Below are 16,918 nucleotides of genomic sequence, written 5' to 3'. Positions count from 1 at the left end.
TTACCATATGATCTAGCGATTGCACTCTCTGGTATTTATCTAAACGAAATGAAAACTTATGTCCACACAAAAACCTGTACACAGATATTTACAGCAGCTTTATTCATAATTGCCAAAAATTAGAAGCAACTAAGATATCCTTCAGTAGGTTAACAGATGAACTGTGATATATTCAAACATGAAATATCATTCAGTACTAAAAAGAAATGAGCTATCAAGTCATGAAAAGACATGGAGGAATGCATATTACTAAGTAACATGCATATTACTAAGTAAAAGAAGCCAATCTGAAAATGCTACATATTGTATGATTTCAACTATATGACATTTTGGAAAAGGCAAAACTATAGAGACGGTTAAAAGATCAGTGGTTGCCAGAGATTAGGGGGAGAGAGAAATAAACAGGCAGAGCACAGAGGATTTTTAGGGCAATGAAACCCTTCTGTATGATACTATAATGATGGGTATAAGTCATTACACATTTGTCAAAACCCACAGAATTTACATCAAAAGTGAACCTCAATGTAAACTATGGACTTTAGGTGATAATGATGTGTCAATGTAGGTTAATCAATTGTAACAAATGTACCACTCTGGTTCTGGATATTGATAGTGGGGGAGATTGCACATGTTTAAGAGGCAGAGATGAACGGGACTGCTGTACTTTCCAATCAATTTGCTATGAACCTGCATACTGATAACATGAATAACCATGGAAAGTTGTCACCCTTTGAAAACTGACATATATGCTTTGGAAATAGTCAAAGGCTGCTTGGAACAAGTTTCAAAACAAAGGATGGTAGCAAGCTAGGCAATGGAACACAATTTTTTGCATGCTGTATAATGGCTCTGAAGGCCATTACAAGAAGGACTCCCAAAGACATCTTTAATGATGGCAATATCAAATAAGTAATGCTTTTTCAAAAGGGCAACTTTAATAGTTAAAACTTATTTGGATGCTCAAGTTTCAGTGTTCATTAAAAATAAACTTTGTTTATATAGCTATGTCCTATCATTCCCTTTTCAAAGAATAAAAATAAGTTTAACCCACTGACAAATTTAGCATTTTTTAAAAATCTGACCTTGATAAATATTTTACAATGTCACTACCTACAGGAAATTAGAACTGGCATAACCCTGACATTACTAAATGAGACTTTAAAAATTTGCTAAAATTTTATAATTCATATTACATGACTAATTAAAATCTTTTAACAAGATGAATTCTGTAGGCCAACAACATTAATTATCAAAAGTTTTAATTCCTAAAATAATGAGTTTCAGAGACAGACATTTAAATAATGTTCCCTAATATCCATGTGCAAATGTGTTTATGACACAAATCTACTAGTCTGCTTAAAAATGGTTTCTCTATATTGACTTATGTTCAATATGTTTCAGTAATTTCTGTTGTAAGGAGAACTTGAAGTAGCAAGTTGCCACACAATTAACTAGATCACCCACGTGGTGACCCTAACCATTTGGTATCACAGCCGGAGACTCAAAACTGACTGCCTCTTGATTATATGTTTGTCCTTTTGATGGCCTAGCCTTAAGTAACAAGTGGGAGAATTGCATTAGTAAACGAATGTGTTTGTATCCAATCTTCTTTGTCATTCTAATAAATATTCATTAAAAAAAATTTGCTATGAACCTAAAACTTCTCTAAAAAATAAAGTCCATTAAAAAGAGATTTTCTTCTATCATTTATACGATATATGAATATCTACATCGTGCCAAGGATGATAAAACATTAAAAATAATGCTAGAAAGAAGTGGTAGTTGGGCATTCTCAAACATTGTTGCTAAAAGTGTAAGCTGGCTCAACTTAAGTAGTCCAGCATCACATATCAAAAGTGTTAAGACTTCACTAATTTTACCCCAATAAACTTAATTAAAAAAATGTTAAGACTTCAAACCTTTTAACCTCAAAACTGAGCTTCTAAAAATATATTCTAATAAAACAATATGAAATACGAAGTTTTTATGTACAAAGATCTTAATTACATCACTATTCACAATATTAGAAAAGTGAGAAAAAATGTCCAAAAACAGGGTAATGATTAAATAAATGTCAAAATATTCATGAGAACATTATTCAGCCATTAAACATGTTTACAAAGAATTTTCAATTAGCAATAATCGTGCCTCGGATAAACCTCATTGGCTACGATACTGCCACTTGCACGAAGCTTTTATAACTTCACTTGTGTGAAGAATTTTATAACTCAACACTTATAATAAGTGAAAACAGTAGAATCAAACATTTTATATTCATTCAGTTTCCCTTCGACTGTGTAAAAAAACCTTGAATACATACATACACACACATACAGGAAGGAAGGAAGGAATAGCACTGCTGGGAAGTTGGCTTACAGGTGGTTTCCACCTTTTTTCTTACTTTTTTAGTACTCGACAAAACCCCAAATGTTAAATCTTTAAAAAAAAAAATTATTTAGTTTTCATAAAAGGGACAGTTACTCCAGTATGGTGAGAGTAAAAATATGGTAAATGAATAGAGAAAGAGAAATAAATAATATTTATAGGCAGGAAGAAAGGACAGAGAATAAATGATGAAAGATTTAGGAGACCAGAAAAAAACAGAACTTATGCTATTCTCAAAGAAATTTTGCTTTCCAAAGCCCTAAAGACACTGACTCCAGGATTAATGCAAAATACTAAGGCATGCCTAACATATTTTAATTTAATACCAGAATACAAAACATGCATTTGAAAATTATATTTTCAGAAACATCACCTTAACAAAAAACAAGGAAAGACGGTAAGAGTATGAGCTATGATCCAGTTAACAAATATCCTTGGCCTTGCCATTCAATCTTCATTGCCCAGACAGACTTGCTGACAAACTTTATTCTTGACTTGAGCTCAATTAAAAACATATTTATTGAGAACTCAGAGCACACTAGGCACTGTTCTAGATGCTTACAATACATCAGTGAATAAAATAAGTCAAGGATCCCTATCTGCAGGGAGCTTACATTCTTGCAAAGTAGTAGCAAGGGAAGATAATAAATATATGCACAAAATAAGTTATCTAGTATTTAGAAAATAAGTGTTATGAAAAAAGAAAGCAGAGCAGGATAGGAGAGATCAGGTGTATAGGGTGAGAGTGCAGCAGTATTAATAGGATCATCGGGGTAGGACTCATGGAGGTAATGTTTAAGCAAAGACTTATAGGAGGTGAGGTACCTGCCATGCAGATAGCTGGAGGCAGAGCATTCCAAGTAGAGAAGATTGCTAATGCAAAGGCCCAAAGGTGAGAGAATCCCTGGTTTATTAGAGGACCTGCAAAAAGGTCAGTCTGGCAAAGCAGGGTTAAGGTAAGTTAGAAGAACAGTAGTGAATGAGGTCAGAGAGAGGCAATGTGGGAAGTGGGGAGAAGGGGGAGTTCTATATTGGAAAGCCTTGTAAAAACTATGGCTTTTATTCTGAGTAAAATGAGAAGCCAGTGGAGGATTCTGAACAGAGTGACATGATCCAATACTTTTAAAAGACTCACTGCTGGAGAGAGGGAAGGAGAGAAGGAAGCAGGGAAAGGGAGAGAGAGAAGTGTGTTGAGGGTGGGGGGAGGCAGAGGTAACAGAGAGATTACTTAGGAATTTAAAGTCTTTGTGGATTGTCTTTCTCTTCATGTTTAAAAAGTTTTCTCCACAAGGGATATTTCAGGCTATGTTTGCAAAGAGGGTTTTCTCTTTCAATGTGGAATCTTAAAAAAGAATGGGTCAATGGCCTGCAATGTGTCCTTCGTAGGCATCTCAAAATAATTAACAAACATTTCTTTCTCTCTGTTCATTGCTGTGACATGAGTTCTGGGCATCACCCTCTCTCAGGGGAGAGGTGAAAAGGAGGTTATGCAGAATAAGCAATGATAACAGGATGACGTCACAGGTGTGCCTCAAAGAAGCCCCCAGTGAGTTCAGCTCATAACCACTCTACAGTGATTTACTCTACCCTGCCAACGCCAGCTGGAGAAGGGAAGAAGAAAGCTGACACAGCCTTAAGCCCTGGGCAGGCATTATAAGACCTTTTTCTCTCCAGCCCCCTGCCAGCCCCTCCCCCTCTTTAAACCGCTGATCCTTGCTTCAGAAGCCAAAGTGTGAACAGCACGTGTCTGGATTTCAGAAACCTGCCCAGCAGTTGGAAATTCCCTGCAGCGTGTCAATTGCTGCATCTGTTGTTGGCACTTGGGGCAAGGGATCACATGGGCATTTTCTGGAATAAGCTTTAAGATGGGAGTCTGATGTCTGAAGAGGGGACTAAAGAAGCCAGAAAACCCCAATTACAGTAAGTAAATTCCTAAATTATGATAATCTGCCTTCTAAAAAGGAAACTAAGACACACAAGCAAAGCAAACAGCTCTAAGAACAGAAGCAGTCAAGAACAGAAGCAGTCAAGAACAAAAGCACAGAGCATCCTGACTAATGGAAAGGACTTTATGGGCCAATAGTGTTCACCAGATATGTAATGTAATGTGGTTGAACCTAGAGAGTACTTTTTTCCAGATCTCCAGCTAACACCCTTTTAGTAAGAAATAGCTTCTATCATTTCAGCTGCAAATCTCGCTCTCCCCACTCCTTTGCCTTTCTTCTCCACCCAATTAGTCCTCTAAGTAGTTTATACCAAGCTCCGAAGTGTTACCAGTCCATGGCCTGTTAGGAACCAGCCACACTGCAGGAGGTGAGCAGCTGGCAAGGGGAGCAAAGCTTCATCTGTATTTGCAGCCCCAGCGCTAGCATCACCACCTCAGCTCTACCTCAGATCATCAGGCATTAGATTCTCATAGAAGCACCAGTCCCTGGTGCCAAAAAAGATAGGAGACCACTGGTCTATACCTTGAACACCTCTTGGAAAAATTTAAAAATGTAACTCCAGTTACACCATCTGCCATAAAACCAGACTGTAGGAACTGAAAAAAGAGCTAATCTTTGAAAGAGCAGCCTACATGGTTCTTGCCACCCTAGATACAGGTACCTGGGTACACTGTTGACAGGCAAAGCCAAAAGAATGCTTGAATCTGATGGTAAAAAGAAAAAAGGAATCACAGTTTTTCCTACAGTAATACTACAGGCATACTAGGTACCTAGATCTATTCTCCCAACAGCAAAGTACCTTAGAAAAAGTATTTTAAAAATCGTTTTAGAAAGCACTGATGAGTCAGTAAACTTAAAAGGAATCTTCTGGTCAGGGACTGAATAAAAATGGGAAACTAGAGATTTAAGTGTGAAATGTAGCCAACCTTTACCCTAGGAACATTTGCTATCTGATGAACTTGAGCTTTGGTTTCCAAAGCTTCATGGGTACTAATCAACCTAAAAGGATGCCCAAGATTTCTGCCATAAAGCTGGGATCTCACAGAGCTACGTCCAAATGATACTGAATCAGAAATAACCCTCAGCCCCTTGAGAAGACAGCTGGAAAACTTACTATATCAAACCCTGGGGGCTAACTAGAAAAGAGAAAGATACTACACTGAAAATATGGACTGTACACTAACTAGCCCTCACAAGGATGTGCAGTCTGAATTCATATTATCTGAGTGGTCTGAAGACCCTCAAGCAGATATTTTAATTCAGATTAATTATTTTAGACTGCCACACCAGGCTGTGGACAAAAGCGAACTCAAATCCTTTTCCCATTTTTACCTCGGGTCTCCAAAAATTCTCACAAATGAAACCCCACAGAAAATATGCTGATTACAGAAAAAAAAATTTCAATTACACAGGAAAAAATTTAAAAGGCACATAAGCAACAACCAGCAGAAACAAGAGATTGTCAGAAACTCACCTAAAAGGACCTCTTAATCATAATCTCTAAAATAACAATGTTTAATATATTTTAAAGAAATAAAAGACAAGCTCACAAATATGTTCGGAGAATAAGAAACTATAATGAAAGAGCATATTTGAAGGGGGAAAAAAAATCTCAAAATAAAAAATAATTAAAATACAAGGCTCAGTGGGACATATTTAGCAGATCTGATATAGCCAAGGAAAGAGTCAGTGAATTGAAAGACACAGTTAAGGAAATTATCTGGAATGGAGCACAAAAAAAAAGTCAGAAAAATGAAAGAAATTTAAGGGACATTAAAGACTGAGTAAGGTCTAATGTATGTCTGTCTAATCAGTCACAGAGGAGAAGAAAAAGCATGGGCAGATATACTATTTAAAAAAAAAAAGATATAGGTGCTAAGAAATTTTCTAAAACTGCTTAAACCAACTCACAGATACATAAAGCCCAACGAATCCGTAGCAGAAAAAAATAAATACAAACCTAGACAAATCGTTAAAACTGCAGAACATCGAAGTTTTTAAAAAGTCCTAAAAAGAACCCAGAGAGAAAAGAAAGATTACTTTTAAGAGAGAAACAATTAGACTGATAACTGATTTTTAATCAGCAACAGTGAAAGCCCAGAGACAGTATCTTAAATGGGCTGACAGACAATAACTGTTAACCTAGAGTTCTATTCTCAGTACATATCAATAAAAGATCTTTTAGGAACAGGGAAAATAAAGCCTTTTTTAGACAAGTAAAAAAAATAAAAAGGTTTGTCATCAAAAGAACTTCATTAAATAAATTCTAAAGAATATACTTAAGGCAGAAAGAAAATGATCTCAGGTGGAAGGTCTGAAATGAAAAAAAGAATGAAAAGAAAGGAGCATCTTGGTGAGTCCAAACAAACACAATCAAAATAATAATAATGAAAACAAATGAAACGAAAATAAAAACAATAATTTGTCTTGTAGGGTTTAAAAAGAAGAATTAAAATACATGAGAGGCATATAAACTGGAACAATAAACTGAGAAGAATTTAAGCATTCCATGGTCTCTGTATTATTTTGGAGAAGAGTAAAAATGATGAATAACTTTTGACTTTTGTCAAGGTAGCATGCATGTTTTAATTCCTAGGGTAATCAGAAGAAAAAAATATTAGTGGAAGGAGGAGGAAGGAGATGAAGAATGGGGGAAAAAATCCAAGAGAAAGGAGGAAAAAAGAAAATAGGTAGGAGAATGGGAAAACACTGGAGAAGATATTTGTAAAATACTTATCTGAAAAGGGGTTTATATCCAAATTACCTAAAGAACTCAAAGCTTAACAAAGACAAACAATTTGATTTTTAAAATGGTCAAACTAGTTGAATAGACACTTGCCAAAGAAGCTATATGAATGACAAATAAGCACATGAAAAGTCACTCATCTTTCTTAGTCATCTAGGAAACACAAATTTAAACCAAAATGAAATAGCAGTGCACATCCACTACAATAGCTAAAGTAGAAGAGACGAACAATACCAAACGCTGGCGAGGATGCAAAGAAACTGAAACTCTCACACACTGCTAGAGGAAATGTGAAACACTCTGGAAAACTGCTTAGTTTCTTATAAAGTTAAATATTTACTGTTTGGCCCAGGAAATCCAATTCTAGGTATTTACCCACAGAGATGAAAACATATTCACAAAAACACTTTCATACAAATGTTCATGGCACTTTTATTCATAATAGCCTCAAACTAGAAACAGCCTAAATGTTCATTAACAGGTAACTGGATAAATAAAACTGTAGTTTATCTGTACAATAGAATACTATATGGCAATAAAAAAGAATGAAATACTTATAACATGCAACATGAATAAATCTCAGAAACATTACCACTGAGCAAAGAGCCAGACACAAAAGAGTACACACTGTATGATTCCATTTATATAAAACTAGAAAAGACACATCCAATGTATAGTGACAGAAAGCATATCAGTGGTTTCCTGGGGACAGGAGTAGGGATGGAGATGACTGCGATGGACACAAAGAGAACTTTATGGAATAAAGGAAAGGTTCTGTAACTTGATTACGATGATGATTAGTTACCTAGGTATGTAAATTGGTCAAGCTCATTGAAATACACACTTAAAATGGGTGCATTTTATTATATATAAACTTTACTTCAATTAAATTGATTTTTTTAAAAGGATGGTATAGTATATAATCCAAATATACCAATAATTACAATAATTGTCAATAGACTCAATGCTCATCACAGCCCCACAGAGAAATAACAAATGTCTACAAATAGAAAAATTGTTAAACTGTAATAAATGAATAAAATGTAACATTGTAGCAATGAAAACACTACACATATCAACATGGACAAAACTCACAAACATTACATGGAACAAAATAAGCCAGAGAGAAGAGACTATAAATAATATAATCAGCATAGTTACATTAATACATAAGCAAAACCAAACTGTTTTGCTTAGGGCTGTATTCTTAGATGGTAATACTATAAAGGAAGAGCAAGGGAATGAATTCCACAGGTCAAGATAATGATTATCTATAAGAGTGAGGGGGAGCTAAAATGGGGATGAAACACATACAAGGAGCTTCTAAGGTGCTGACAATATTCAATTTCTTAACTCGGGCAGTAGTTACATGTGTACTTGCTTTATCATTCTTTCAAATGTTTGATAATCTCATACTCCTTTCTGTATGAATGAATATCCATCCACCTTCCTGCCAGTCTTGTTGTGTAAGACTGGCATGTGAAAGCCTCTTTCTAAAAAGCAGGAAGGATACTAGAAAAGATGGTGAAGATAAATAATGTCCTTAAAAATCCCCCCTCTCCTTTTTAAGAGATATTACATATCGCAAAGAACACTTCTTTTACTAACTGGTCATGAACAAATGTTTTCCATTGAGAGAGGGAGATTCCCCCTCCTGCATGGACCCCAGACAACCTTTGATTCTCCCAGCTTATTACCTGGGAGATTTGATTCTCCCAGCTATTACCCGCTTGAACTTCAAGAAACTTGGGAGAATTGTGACTACCCCAACTCCCTCATCTCTACTTCAGTTCTTCCTCTAGTCTCAGATCAGATTCAAGGATCATTTTCTTTATCAAAGAACAGCAGCTGGTCAGATTTGGGGTTGGGGGAAGGGTGCACTGCTTGCCTTGTTTAGCTGTCTCAATTAAGTCCAAAAAAGTTTTTTTATCTTCTGATATAGAAGGCTGGACACTTGAGACTTGAGTGTTATTTACCAGCTGTAAAACATTGCTTAAATTATTTAACCTTTTTGATACGTTTCTTGTCATCTATAAAATAGTACACAATATATCTGTCCCACATCTCTCAGAGGGCTGACAGAAAAATCAAATGAGAATGCATATGTAGCAACTATAAAATGTCATCAGGTATTATCACAGTGTAGTTCCATTGTCATTATTGGCCACTACCTCTGAAAGCTACAATTCTTCCCAGACCAACATTCAGTTGGTTGGAGTCCAAAGTGCTACTCCCCCTAATCTCCATCCCTAGACACACCTGCTTTCCCTGTATATTGAACAAACAGTGCGGTACCTATCTGCCCTGTAAACTACACATTTAGAATTCTAGTCTTCAGGGAAAGCTTATAGAAAACTCAGAAAAGGCAGCTGAGTGTCCTACTACCAACATTCTGCCCAATAATGTCTCTTTTTCAGAATAAATCCATACTAGAGCAAAAAAATCAAATTGAGAAACTATAAAATGGCAACAGAGATGAGGTATGTAGCCCACATTAACTACTGGGCAACTATGGGATACTGTACTTCTGCATTCCACACCAAAGCAGCCATACCAAACCACACTGTTACCTTGGGAAAAAAACAGACTTTTTTTTAACTGACATAAGAGGCTTAATTTTATTGATATAACTGAATTACCTCATTTCTTTAGCTTTTCATAACTGCTTCTTCTCTTCCAGCCTAAAGTAACAGATTCATTCTGAAAACAAGGACCCTGGAATTCAGAGCCAAGAAGATAGGAAGGTCCTCTGATAACTCACTTTAACTTTTTCTTCTTTTCCAGGGAATTATGAGGGAAGAAGTGCATGCTAAACAGCCTATTGATATATCTTTCTCAGAAGGATAGAGGGCATAGCTGAAGGATGCATCCTACTCTGGCCTGCCTTCCAAAGCCTAGCTAGCCTCTTCTAACCTTAGAATTTATTTCTCACAAAATTTGTTGACCAAGCTACCTCTTTGTTAATTTAGTCTAAACTGAGCAGTCCTGAAAATGAAAGTCAGGCAGTGCTAATTACCTGCAGAAATCTACCCATGGATCCTTGAGGAAAAAAATCCCAGGGGCTTCTACTACCAGAGATAGAGAAGGAGAATGAGAGGGACAGTTTATTCAGCTAAACTCAAGCCTAACCCCCTATGAAAGGTGGATTTCCTGTACAACTGTTCCGACAAGCAGAGGATTAGGCACTTCATACATTCTGTTTGAATAAGAGACTTAGACAGAAGTAAATTGCCACGGAGGAACAAATTGCTTTACTCAAGGTCTCTAAGGTGGTTGTATGCTGGAAGACAAAAAAAATTCTGGTTGTGAAACGACCAGAGTCAACCTGCATATACAAAAATGGCATAAAGGTGTAAGGTTCCCATCTCAAGTATCCCACACATCTGCGCATCTGAGTTAAGCTCTATCATTCCCATAGACAGCTATGATTCTCTATTCCTCTGGAGGTGAACATGTGGCACTCTCTCTCTACCTCCTGCAATTCAGGATTACTAACAAACCATAAAAGCAAGCATAAATGGTAATAAAAGAAATGCCAGTCAAGCCCTGCCTCAATCTCAGCCCCTAAATGTTCCCTAAGGACAGAAAGCACCAATGGCACATACAAGAAGTATCTCTTGGGTGCCCTCTTGCTACCACCAGGGCTTTTCTGTAAGGCTGAAATGGAGGCCTACTCTATGCACTGGTAGAGGAAGAAAAGAGGGGGCCAGGGCACAGAAAAGGGAAGTTATTCCAGTGGTGGCCAATGAATAACATCCAATGATTTATAGAAAGTATAATCCAATAATACAGTAAAATAAAACAGTGTGTGCCTGAGATGGTTTTGATTCCAGGAATTATAAAACATATTTTTTAAAAAGAGAGCAAGCAAGAGGGAGAGAGAAAAAGGAAGGGGAAAAAAAAGTCAGATTGGAGCAAATTGGGCACAGATGGGGGATGCAATGGGATTTCAGTGATGCCCTACCACAAATGTTGCTTCAATTACTCCTCTTAAAGAAACTAGAGTTTTATTTCCTTAAATTACAGAATTTTTAAAAAATTAAAATTCTTAGAGTGCTTGTGGTTTGCATCAACAGTTCACCCACCAGCATCACATCAGCCAATCAGACGGCTACTGAAGTGTTAAATGCTGAGGCACGTGGAGAAGGCTCCATTTCTCCCTTCAGGCTTGGGAATGCCATAAAGAGATTAACAATTGTGACATCACTCTGGGAACCACCTACCACTACCACCCATCACTCACCAAAGGACAATTTTGGACACAGGCCAAGTAAGAAACTCACTATTCAATGACAGCTTGCTTGCCTTCTTCATCTATGTATTCAATAAATAATTACTGAGTGCCTCATAAATTCCAGGCACTACAGTAAGAGCCCCCAAAACATCCCTCAAATTTATCTGTCCTCAACCACTTCAGCACAGAGTATCAAGATTCTAGACTCTCTGTACTCCCACTGATGTAGGATTTTTGCATTGGGTCCATGAGAGGGAGGAGATAAAGGTCTCCCCACCAATAGCCCTAAACCCATGCGTTTTAAGATCACTGCTAAGACTGGAAAGTTTAGTTGGTTAAATAATGTGGCATAACTCAACTTATTTTCCCCTGTGGGCAGGGGGGCAAATCTGACCCCTCACCTCTGCCTCACTAAACTCCAGGAAAAACTATAACCTGGGAAAAGGGAAAAGATGCTTTACTTTCACCCCCATAAGTTTTTTCCCTCCATTTTGTCTTGTGAGGTGTCCAAAGCTTTTAAATAGTTTTATATCTGTCTTGGCCACAATGAAAACACATTTGAAAAATAATGATACTAAAGTGTTAAGTAACAGTTATCATTTCCATCCCTGGATTATGGGTATTCTGAAAAGAACACAGTTACACAAGAGGCAGCACTGAATACACACACACCAAAAAATGAATTAGAGGCATCATAAAGGACATACTTTTAAGAAAAGATGTCCTTGTTGCTCTCCAAATCATACTCTTTAGGTCCACATCTACAGGGACAGCCCAGGCACAGATTAAGAGGATCTTGACTGCCTTGTGGGCCACAGATCACCTCTGCTTCAGGCTGAAACGTTCCTTCTCCACAGAGTCCAGGAACTGACATATGCAAACACCACCCAGAAGGACACATCCAAGTAGGAATGAGAAGAAAAATGATGGTCCAGATGTTCTGTAACTTGTAGTGACTGCCAAATCACCACAGACCCCAAGCACCTGGGAAGGCCAGGCAGCATCAAGTCCTTGCTTCCTGGTTTCAGACAGCCAGGGTCCCGCGGCTGAGTGGCGACTCTGACAGCAAGCAGACTGGCCTGGAGAGAAGCCTTTAGAAGGGCACTGGCTGATGGGACTTGGGGGCTGAACACTCGGGGCTGATTTATCACTTCCTTACTCATAAAAATGTGATTCAAACTGCTGCTGATTAGTGAAGGATTTAAATCTTTACCCTTTCCCCAACCCTCTTCCCTCTCCACCCCCAGCACAGATGCTGCTACTCAGCCACAACACCCCCTTCTTGCCACTGTCCGTGCAAGTACAGCACAGGGGCCCAGAGAAGATGACTCATGTGCTGGGAAATGGAAAAGTGCATCTTCCCACCAACCAGCCCCGCTGAGTGCTCTGCTCACCCCTCTCCCAATGGCAGCCCACACAGTGGGGTCTGGACGGCCGCCTCAGCTGCACACCGGGTACTTGGCAGCATGTCCACAGAGCTCTCTGTCCTAGATAAGTGTTATATCCTGTGGCCCAGGCTGTTTTTCCCTGAAACACCCTTGGAGCTTCTGACCACCTCAGTTCATACTCCTCTTGGCCCTAGTTGCCTCATGAAGGAGAGCATCAGGATAGGGCCAGAAATTAGTAGGGTCTCAAGCACAGGCTTTGACATGTCCTTCCTGGCTAGTAGGTCCTCATCATAACCAACCATGGAGAAGAGTCTTAGAAAAAGTACCTTGGCCTCAAATGGAGGAAGCACCTATTTCCTTCCTTCTCTGTTCTCACCATCTCACCTGTCTTTCACCAGTATTTTCTTAATCTTTACTCAACACAACTCCAAGAAAAGGACTCACAGAAGGCCTATGAAAAGGCCAAGGTATTCCTTTTCATGGAGCAGAAGCTTCTGACAACAGATACTTTACAGATGAGAGCTGCAAGTCCTTTACATTCGCACCTCCCAAGACAAGTCACTTGATGCTGGAACAATATCTCGGCAGAGGCTGCAGTTCTGTGACAAGCAGCTCGCTGAACTCTGGGTTGTTGTTAGAGGGAGGCAGGAAAATGAATAGGAGGGCACTTTGGGAGGCCCATTTCCTGAGTCCAGTGAGCCTTCCACTTGGTAGCAGATCCAGCATAGTAATGAAGGAAAAAATCAATCTCCTGCCCCTTTGGACTTCACAGCCTCACCAGGACAGCACTTTAAAAACTTTACTTCCTTCTTCCTGGAAACCACCACTGCTCCTCAGGACTACATGCCTCCTCAGAGCTGTTCTTAGGAATAATTAGCTAAGTTCAAAATGGCACCTAAACCTCTGCATCTTGCCTTCTGCTGGGAATTCTAAACACTGCAGTGGGCAGCCTAAGAGGAGAAAATCCTCTATGATTTAAAAATGATTGAAGACCCAGGCAGACTAGCACAGCATCCTGCAGAGTCCCAGGAAGAGCCAAGTTTCAAGGGAAACTATGGCATATTTACTCACCAGGGGAGAAATCCCCCCAACCCCATAGCATGCTGATACGTAACCCCCAAATACAAATGGAAAGGGAAATAAGCCAACTTTAGAGTGAGAGAAAACACAAGGAAAGATGCAATAAGAGAACTAGCGACATTCTCTCTAGAAGTGCCAAGTCAGTTTTGTGGCAGAGTCTCCATGGGGCAATTCCCACTTCTTGGCATTTCAGATAATAACCTTTCAGCCCTGAGACCAAACTTTACTATGACAATGCTGTGAAACGATTCTTTGGCAGCATGGACCAAATCTCCCTTGCAAACAAACACAAAATAATGTCACTCCTGTGTTATATTTCTATCAAGTTAAACCACATCATCCTTACCTAATAAGTGGGGTGAAGGGAAGGAATCTTGGTAACATCCTTTGACTATGACCTGGTTAATAAAACATTTAATAATCCTGCCAATCAGCACCCCCAATCTCTCCCACCCCACAAAAACCTCCAGTGTTCAGAAAAATATTTCAGAATGTACACCAGCATGTTAGCCAAAATCTGGGCCTGGTGATTTTTGTGCTTCCAGATTTGAGTCACCAAAGCTCATCAATTCTCTGTTCTTACTCCCTGGCAGGCTCCCACAAGGGATATCCCACAGGGAACTAGACTTTTCCATATTGAACAAACAGGGTACATGAGTCCAGAAACAGCTATTCCCAATCCCTGCCAAGCGTATGGTCTCTGCAATGAAACATTTCAGCAATGCCTCTCCCCTGGGAGAGGCTCTGGGTCTGCCGACTCCAAGAGGCCTTGCTGCTTGCTGCCTTTAGCATGGCCAGATGTGCAACAGCATCTCTGGGTTTGCAAATTAAACTCTTTACCCATGATTCCCTCCTTCCATCCCACCCAAGCACCAGAGAGTCAAACAGATTTCAGAGAGTAAACTAAAGATCTGAGAGGCAATGGTGGGGAAGGGTGTGTGTGTGTGTTGTGGCAGGGGGGGTGAGGGTGGGGGCGGGTGGTATGGTAGTATAGGAAAGAAGCTAGATTAAACTTTATATTTCTAGATAAAGAAACTAAACATGCCTTACCTTTCAACTGGGAGTTGTGTACAGCAAACATGTTGATAGTCATCAACTGCAACATGCGGGTACTTCCAATAGGAGAGGGACTATGCTGCAGCAACACCTGGAACTCCTTGAGGACCTTCTCAGCCACTGCAGGGAATGTCTCCATCCTATAAATACAGCCAGGTCATCAGTAAGGCACATCTCCAGGAACACCTGGTACACACTCACGCTCTCTCTCTGCGTCTGTCAGTCTGTGTATGTGTGTGCGTGTGCGTGCGTGTGTGTGTGTGTGTGTGTCTGTCTGTCTGTCTGTCTATTTGTCTGTCTGTCTCTCTCTCAGAAAGCAGACAACTTATGCCTAGGACATTTCTTTGCTACTTTTCACAAACCTTCCTGATATCCTAAGGTTGTGAACAAATTTAAAAGAAAGAAGTATTCAGGGTTCGGAGACAGGAAAAAACTCAATTTTGGATAAATCACTATGAGTTATTATACTTTGGTATGCTATTTCCTAACCCCTGGCAATAACTGGATTCATGCTGAAATCAAAGATTCTCTTTGAAACAATCAATTTTTCTAAACAGCAAACCATTTTTTTTAAAAAGCTCTAAAACCTACATGTTCCCCAAATTCTGGTATGAAAGCTATATTCCAAAAAAGGTTTATGAATCTAAAGATTCTTTACTCAAGGCTTTACTTCAGGAAACCAGGAATAGTTCTGCTGCTGTCTTCTTAGGTACTATCACACTAACTAACTGTTCTACCTAAGGATTCCAAATTTCCCCTTGAAGAATCCTTAGACCTAGGGCCCGAGTGATCTGTTTCAGCCTTTCCTGTGTTGCTGTTCTCCCTCACAAGACTCTGCTCATCAGGGTCTGTATGTTTTCAGGCCAGTGGAAATATAATGCCCTGGCCAACTGCCACTCCCAATACAGGAAGAGCCTGTAATGTAGGGAGGTAGAAATCCAGCCAGTGACCTAGGGCTCCTAAAGAGAGGTCGTTCAAACCACTGCTTGCCAAATGTGGCCACTGGATCCCAAACAGTGGTGCATGCCTGGAGCTCCTTTGGCAACAGGGACAAACCACAGCTGAAGTCTTCAGAAATAAAAAGCAAATTCAAACTTGGTGTCAGAGAGAAAAACCAGGCACACTGGGCCTTAGGGCCATGCTGAACAATTCGTGGTCAACAAAGTATCTTTTAGCCATCCTCAACCCCAACCTCCAAACAAAAAAACTGCTTGTGGTACACTGGGAGGCAGGGTAAAGAAGAACTTCAGGTTGGATTAATAAATATCTTACGGAAAGCCACAGGAAAGGGAATCCTTCTCAAGTGCTAGAGAAAGGTGCTTCTAGTTTCACCCAAACCATGGTCCTTTCCCCACTGAGTAGTACCCTCCCCAGGTTGGAAAATTCCAGCCCTTTCTGTCATTTTAGCAATCTTCCTTGCCCTTGGATGGCAAATACTATTACTAACCTTCTGGTACCCAGAAGTCATGCCACAGCTATGGGTCAATTATAGTTTATATGCCAGTTCCTTTCTCTGCTGAGCTGTCCTCATTTTCATTGGCACAAAACATGTCATGCATTTGCTTTCCCCTCTTATGCCATTTCAAGTGATGCCCCCCCACAAAAACTACAACACACACACCACACACACAAAAAAAGAAAGAAAGAAAGAAAAACAAAAAAAACCCTCTTTTTTCTTTTTTTCCTCTCTAAAATGTTTCAGAACTATTAAAACTCTTGGTAAGTTTGGAACAACAGAGTGATATGTTTGGGGCTGGATTGGATCCATTTTCCCCATGGGCTATAACAAAGGTTTCATTTTAAATCCTGACACTGTGCAGCACTCTCTCTGGTTGGAGGTGGGGAGGGGGACTAGCACTTCTCATTACGAGAATAGCAGAGTTCACTCTGCTTGAAAAGCAGCCACACTGGGCAAGTTTCAGAGCCATGTGTCTCCGTGTTGAAAGGCAGTAGAAAGCCAGCATAGAATGACATGACAGAGTGTCACGTGGGACAGTCTTACTTCGAAGCTGTGTCTGAGGAAGCCTCTTCCCTGGGATGGGAACTGAAAGAGATCCATTAACACTCCCTAAGTCAGACTGAG

The 16,918-nt window shown here is 39.4% G+C and overlaps 1 protein-coding gene and 1 pseudogene across 5 annotated transcripts in view; both read right to left on the bottom strand.

Annotated features, from left to right (window-relative positions):
* SMG6 (SMG6, nonsense mediated mRNA decay factor) overlaps positions 1 to 16,918 on the bottom strand; it is a 191,827-nt gene that overhangs the window by 129,871 nt on the left and 45,038 nt on the right. For all 5 annotated transcript variants that reach the window (XM_023530469.1, XM_023530471.1, XM_011359849.2 and 2 more), the window contains one exon: positions 14,830 to 14,975. In XM_023530469.1, coding sequence (XP_023386237.1) covers positions 14,830 to 14,975 — 146 coding nt within the window. The remainder of the gene's footprint in view (positions 1 to 14,829; positions 14,976 to 16,918) is intronic.
* LOC111739513 lies at positions 2,063 to 2,194 on the bottom strand (annotated as a pseudogene).

This window comes from Pteropus vampyrus, unplaced genomic scaffold (genome assembly GCF_000151845.1).
Source record: "Pteropus vampyrus isolate Shadow unplaced genomic scaffold, Pvam_2.0 Scaffold50, whole genome shotgun sequence".
In the NCBI taxonomy this organism is placed as follows: domain Eukaryota; kingdom Metazoa; phylum Chordata; class Mammalia; order Chiroptera; family Pteropodidae; genus Pteropus; species Pteropus vampyrus.
Note: the sequence above shows the minus strand (reverse complement) of the source record. Positions and strands in the feature narration are given on the sequence as shown.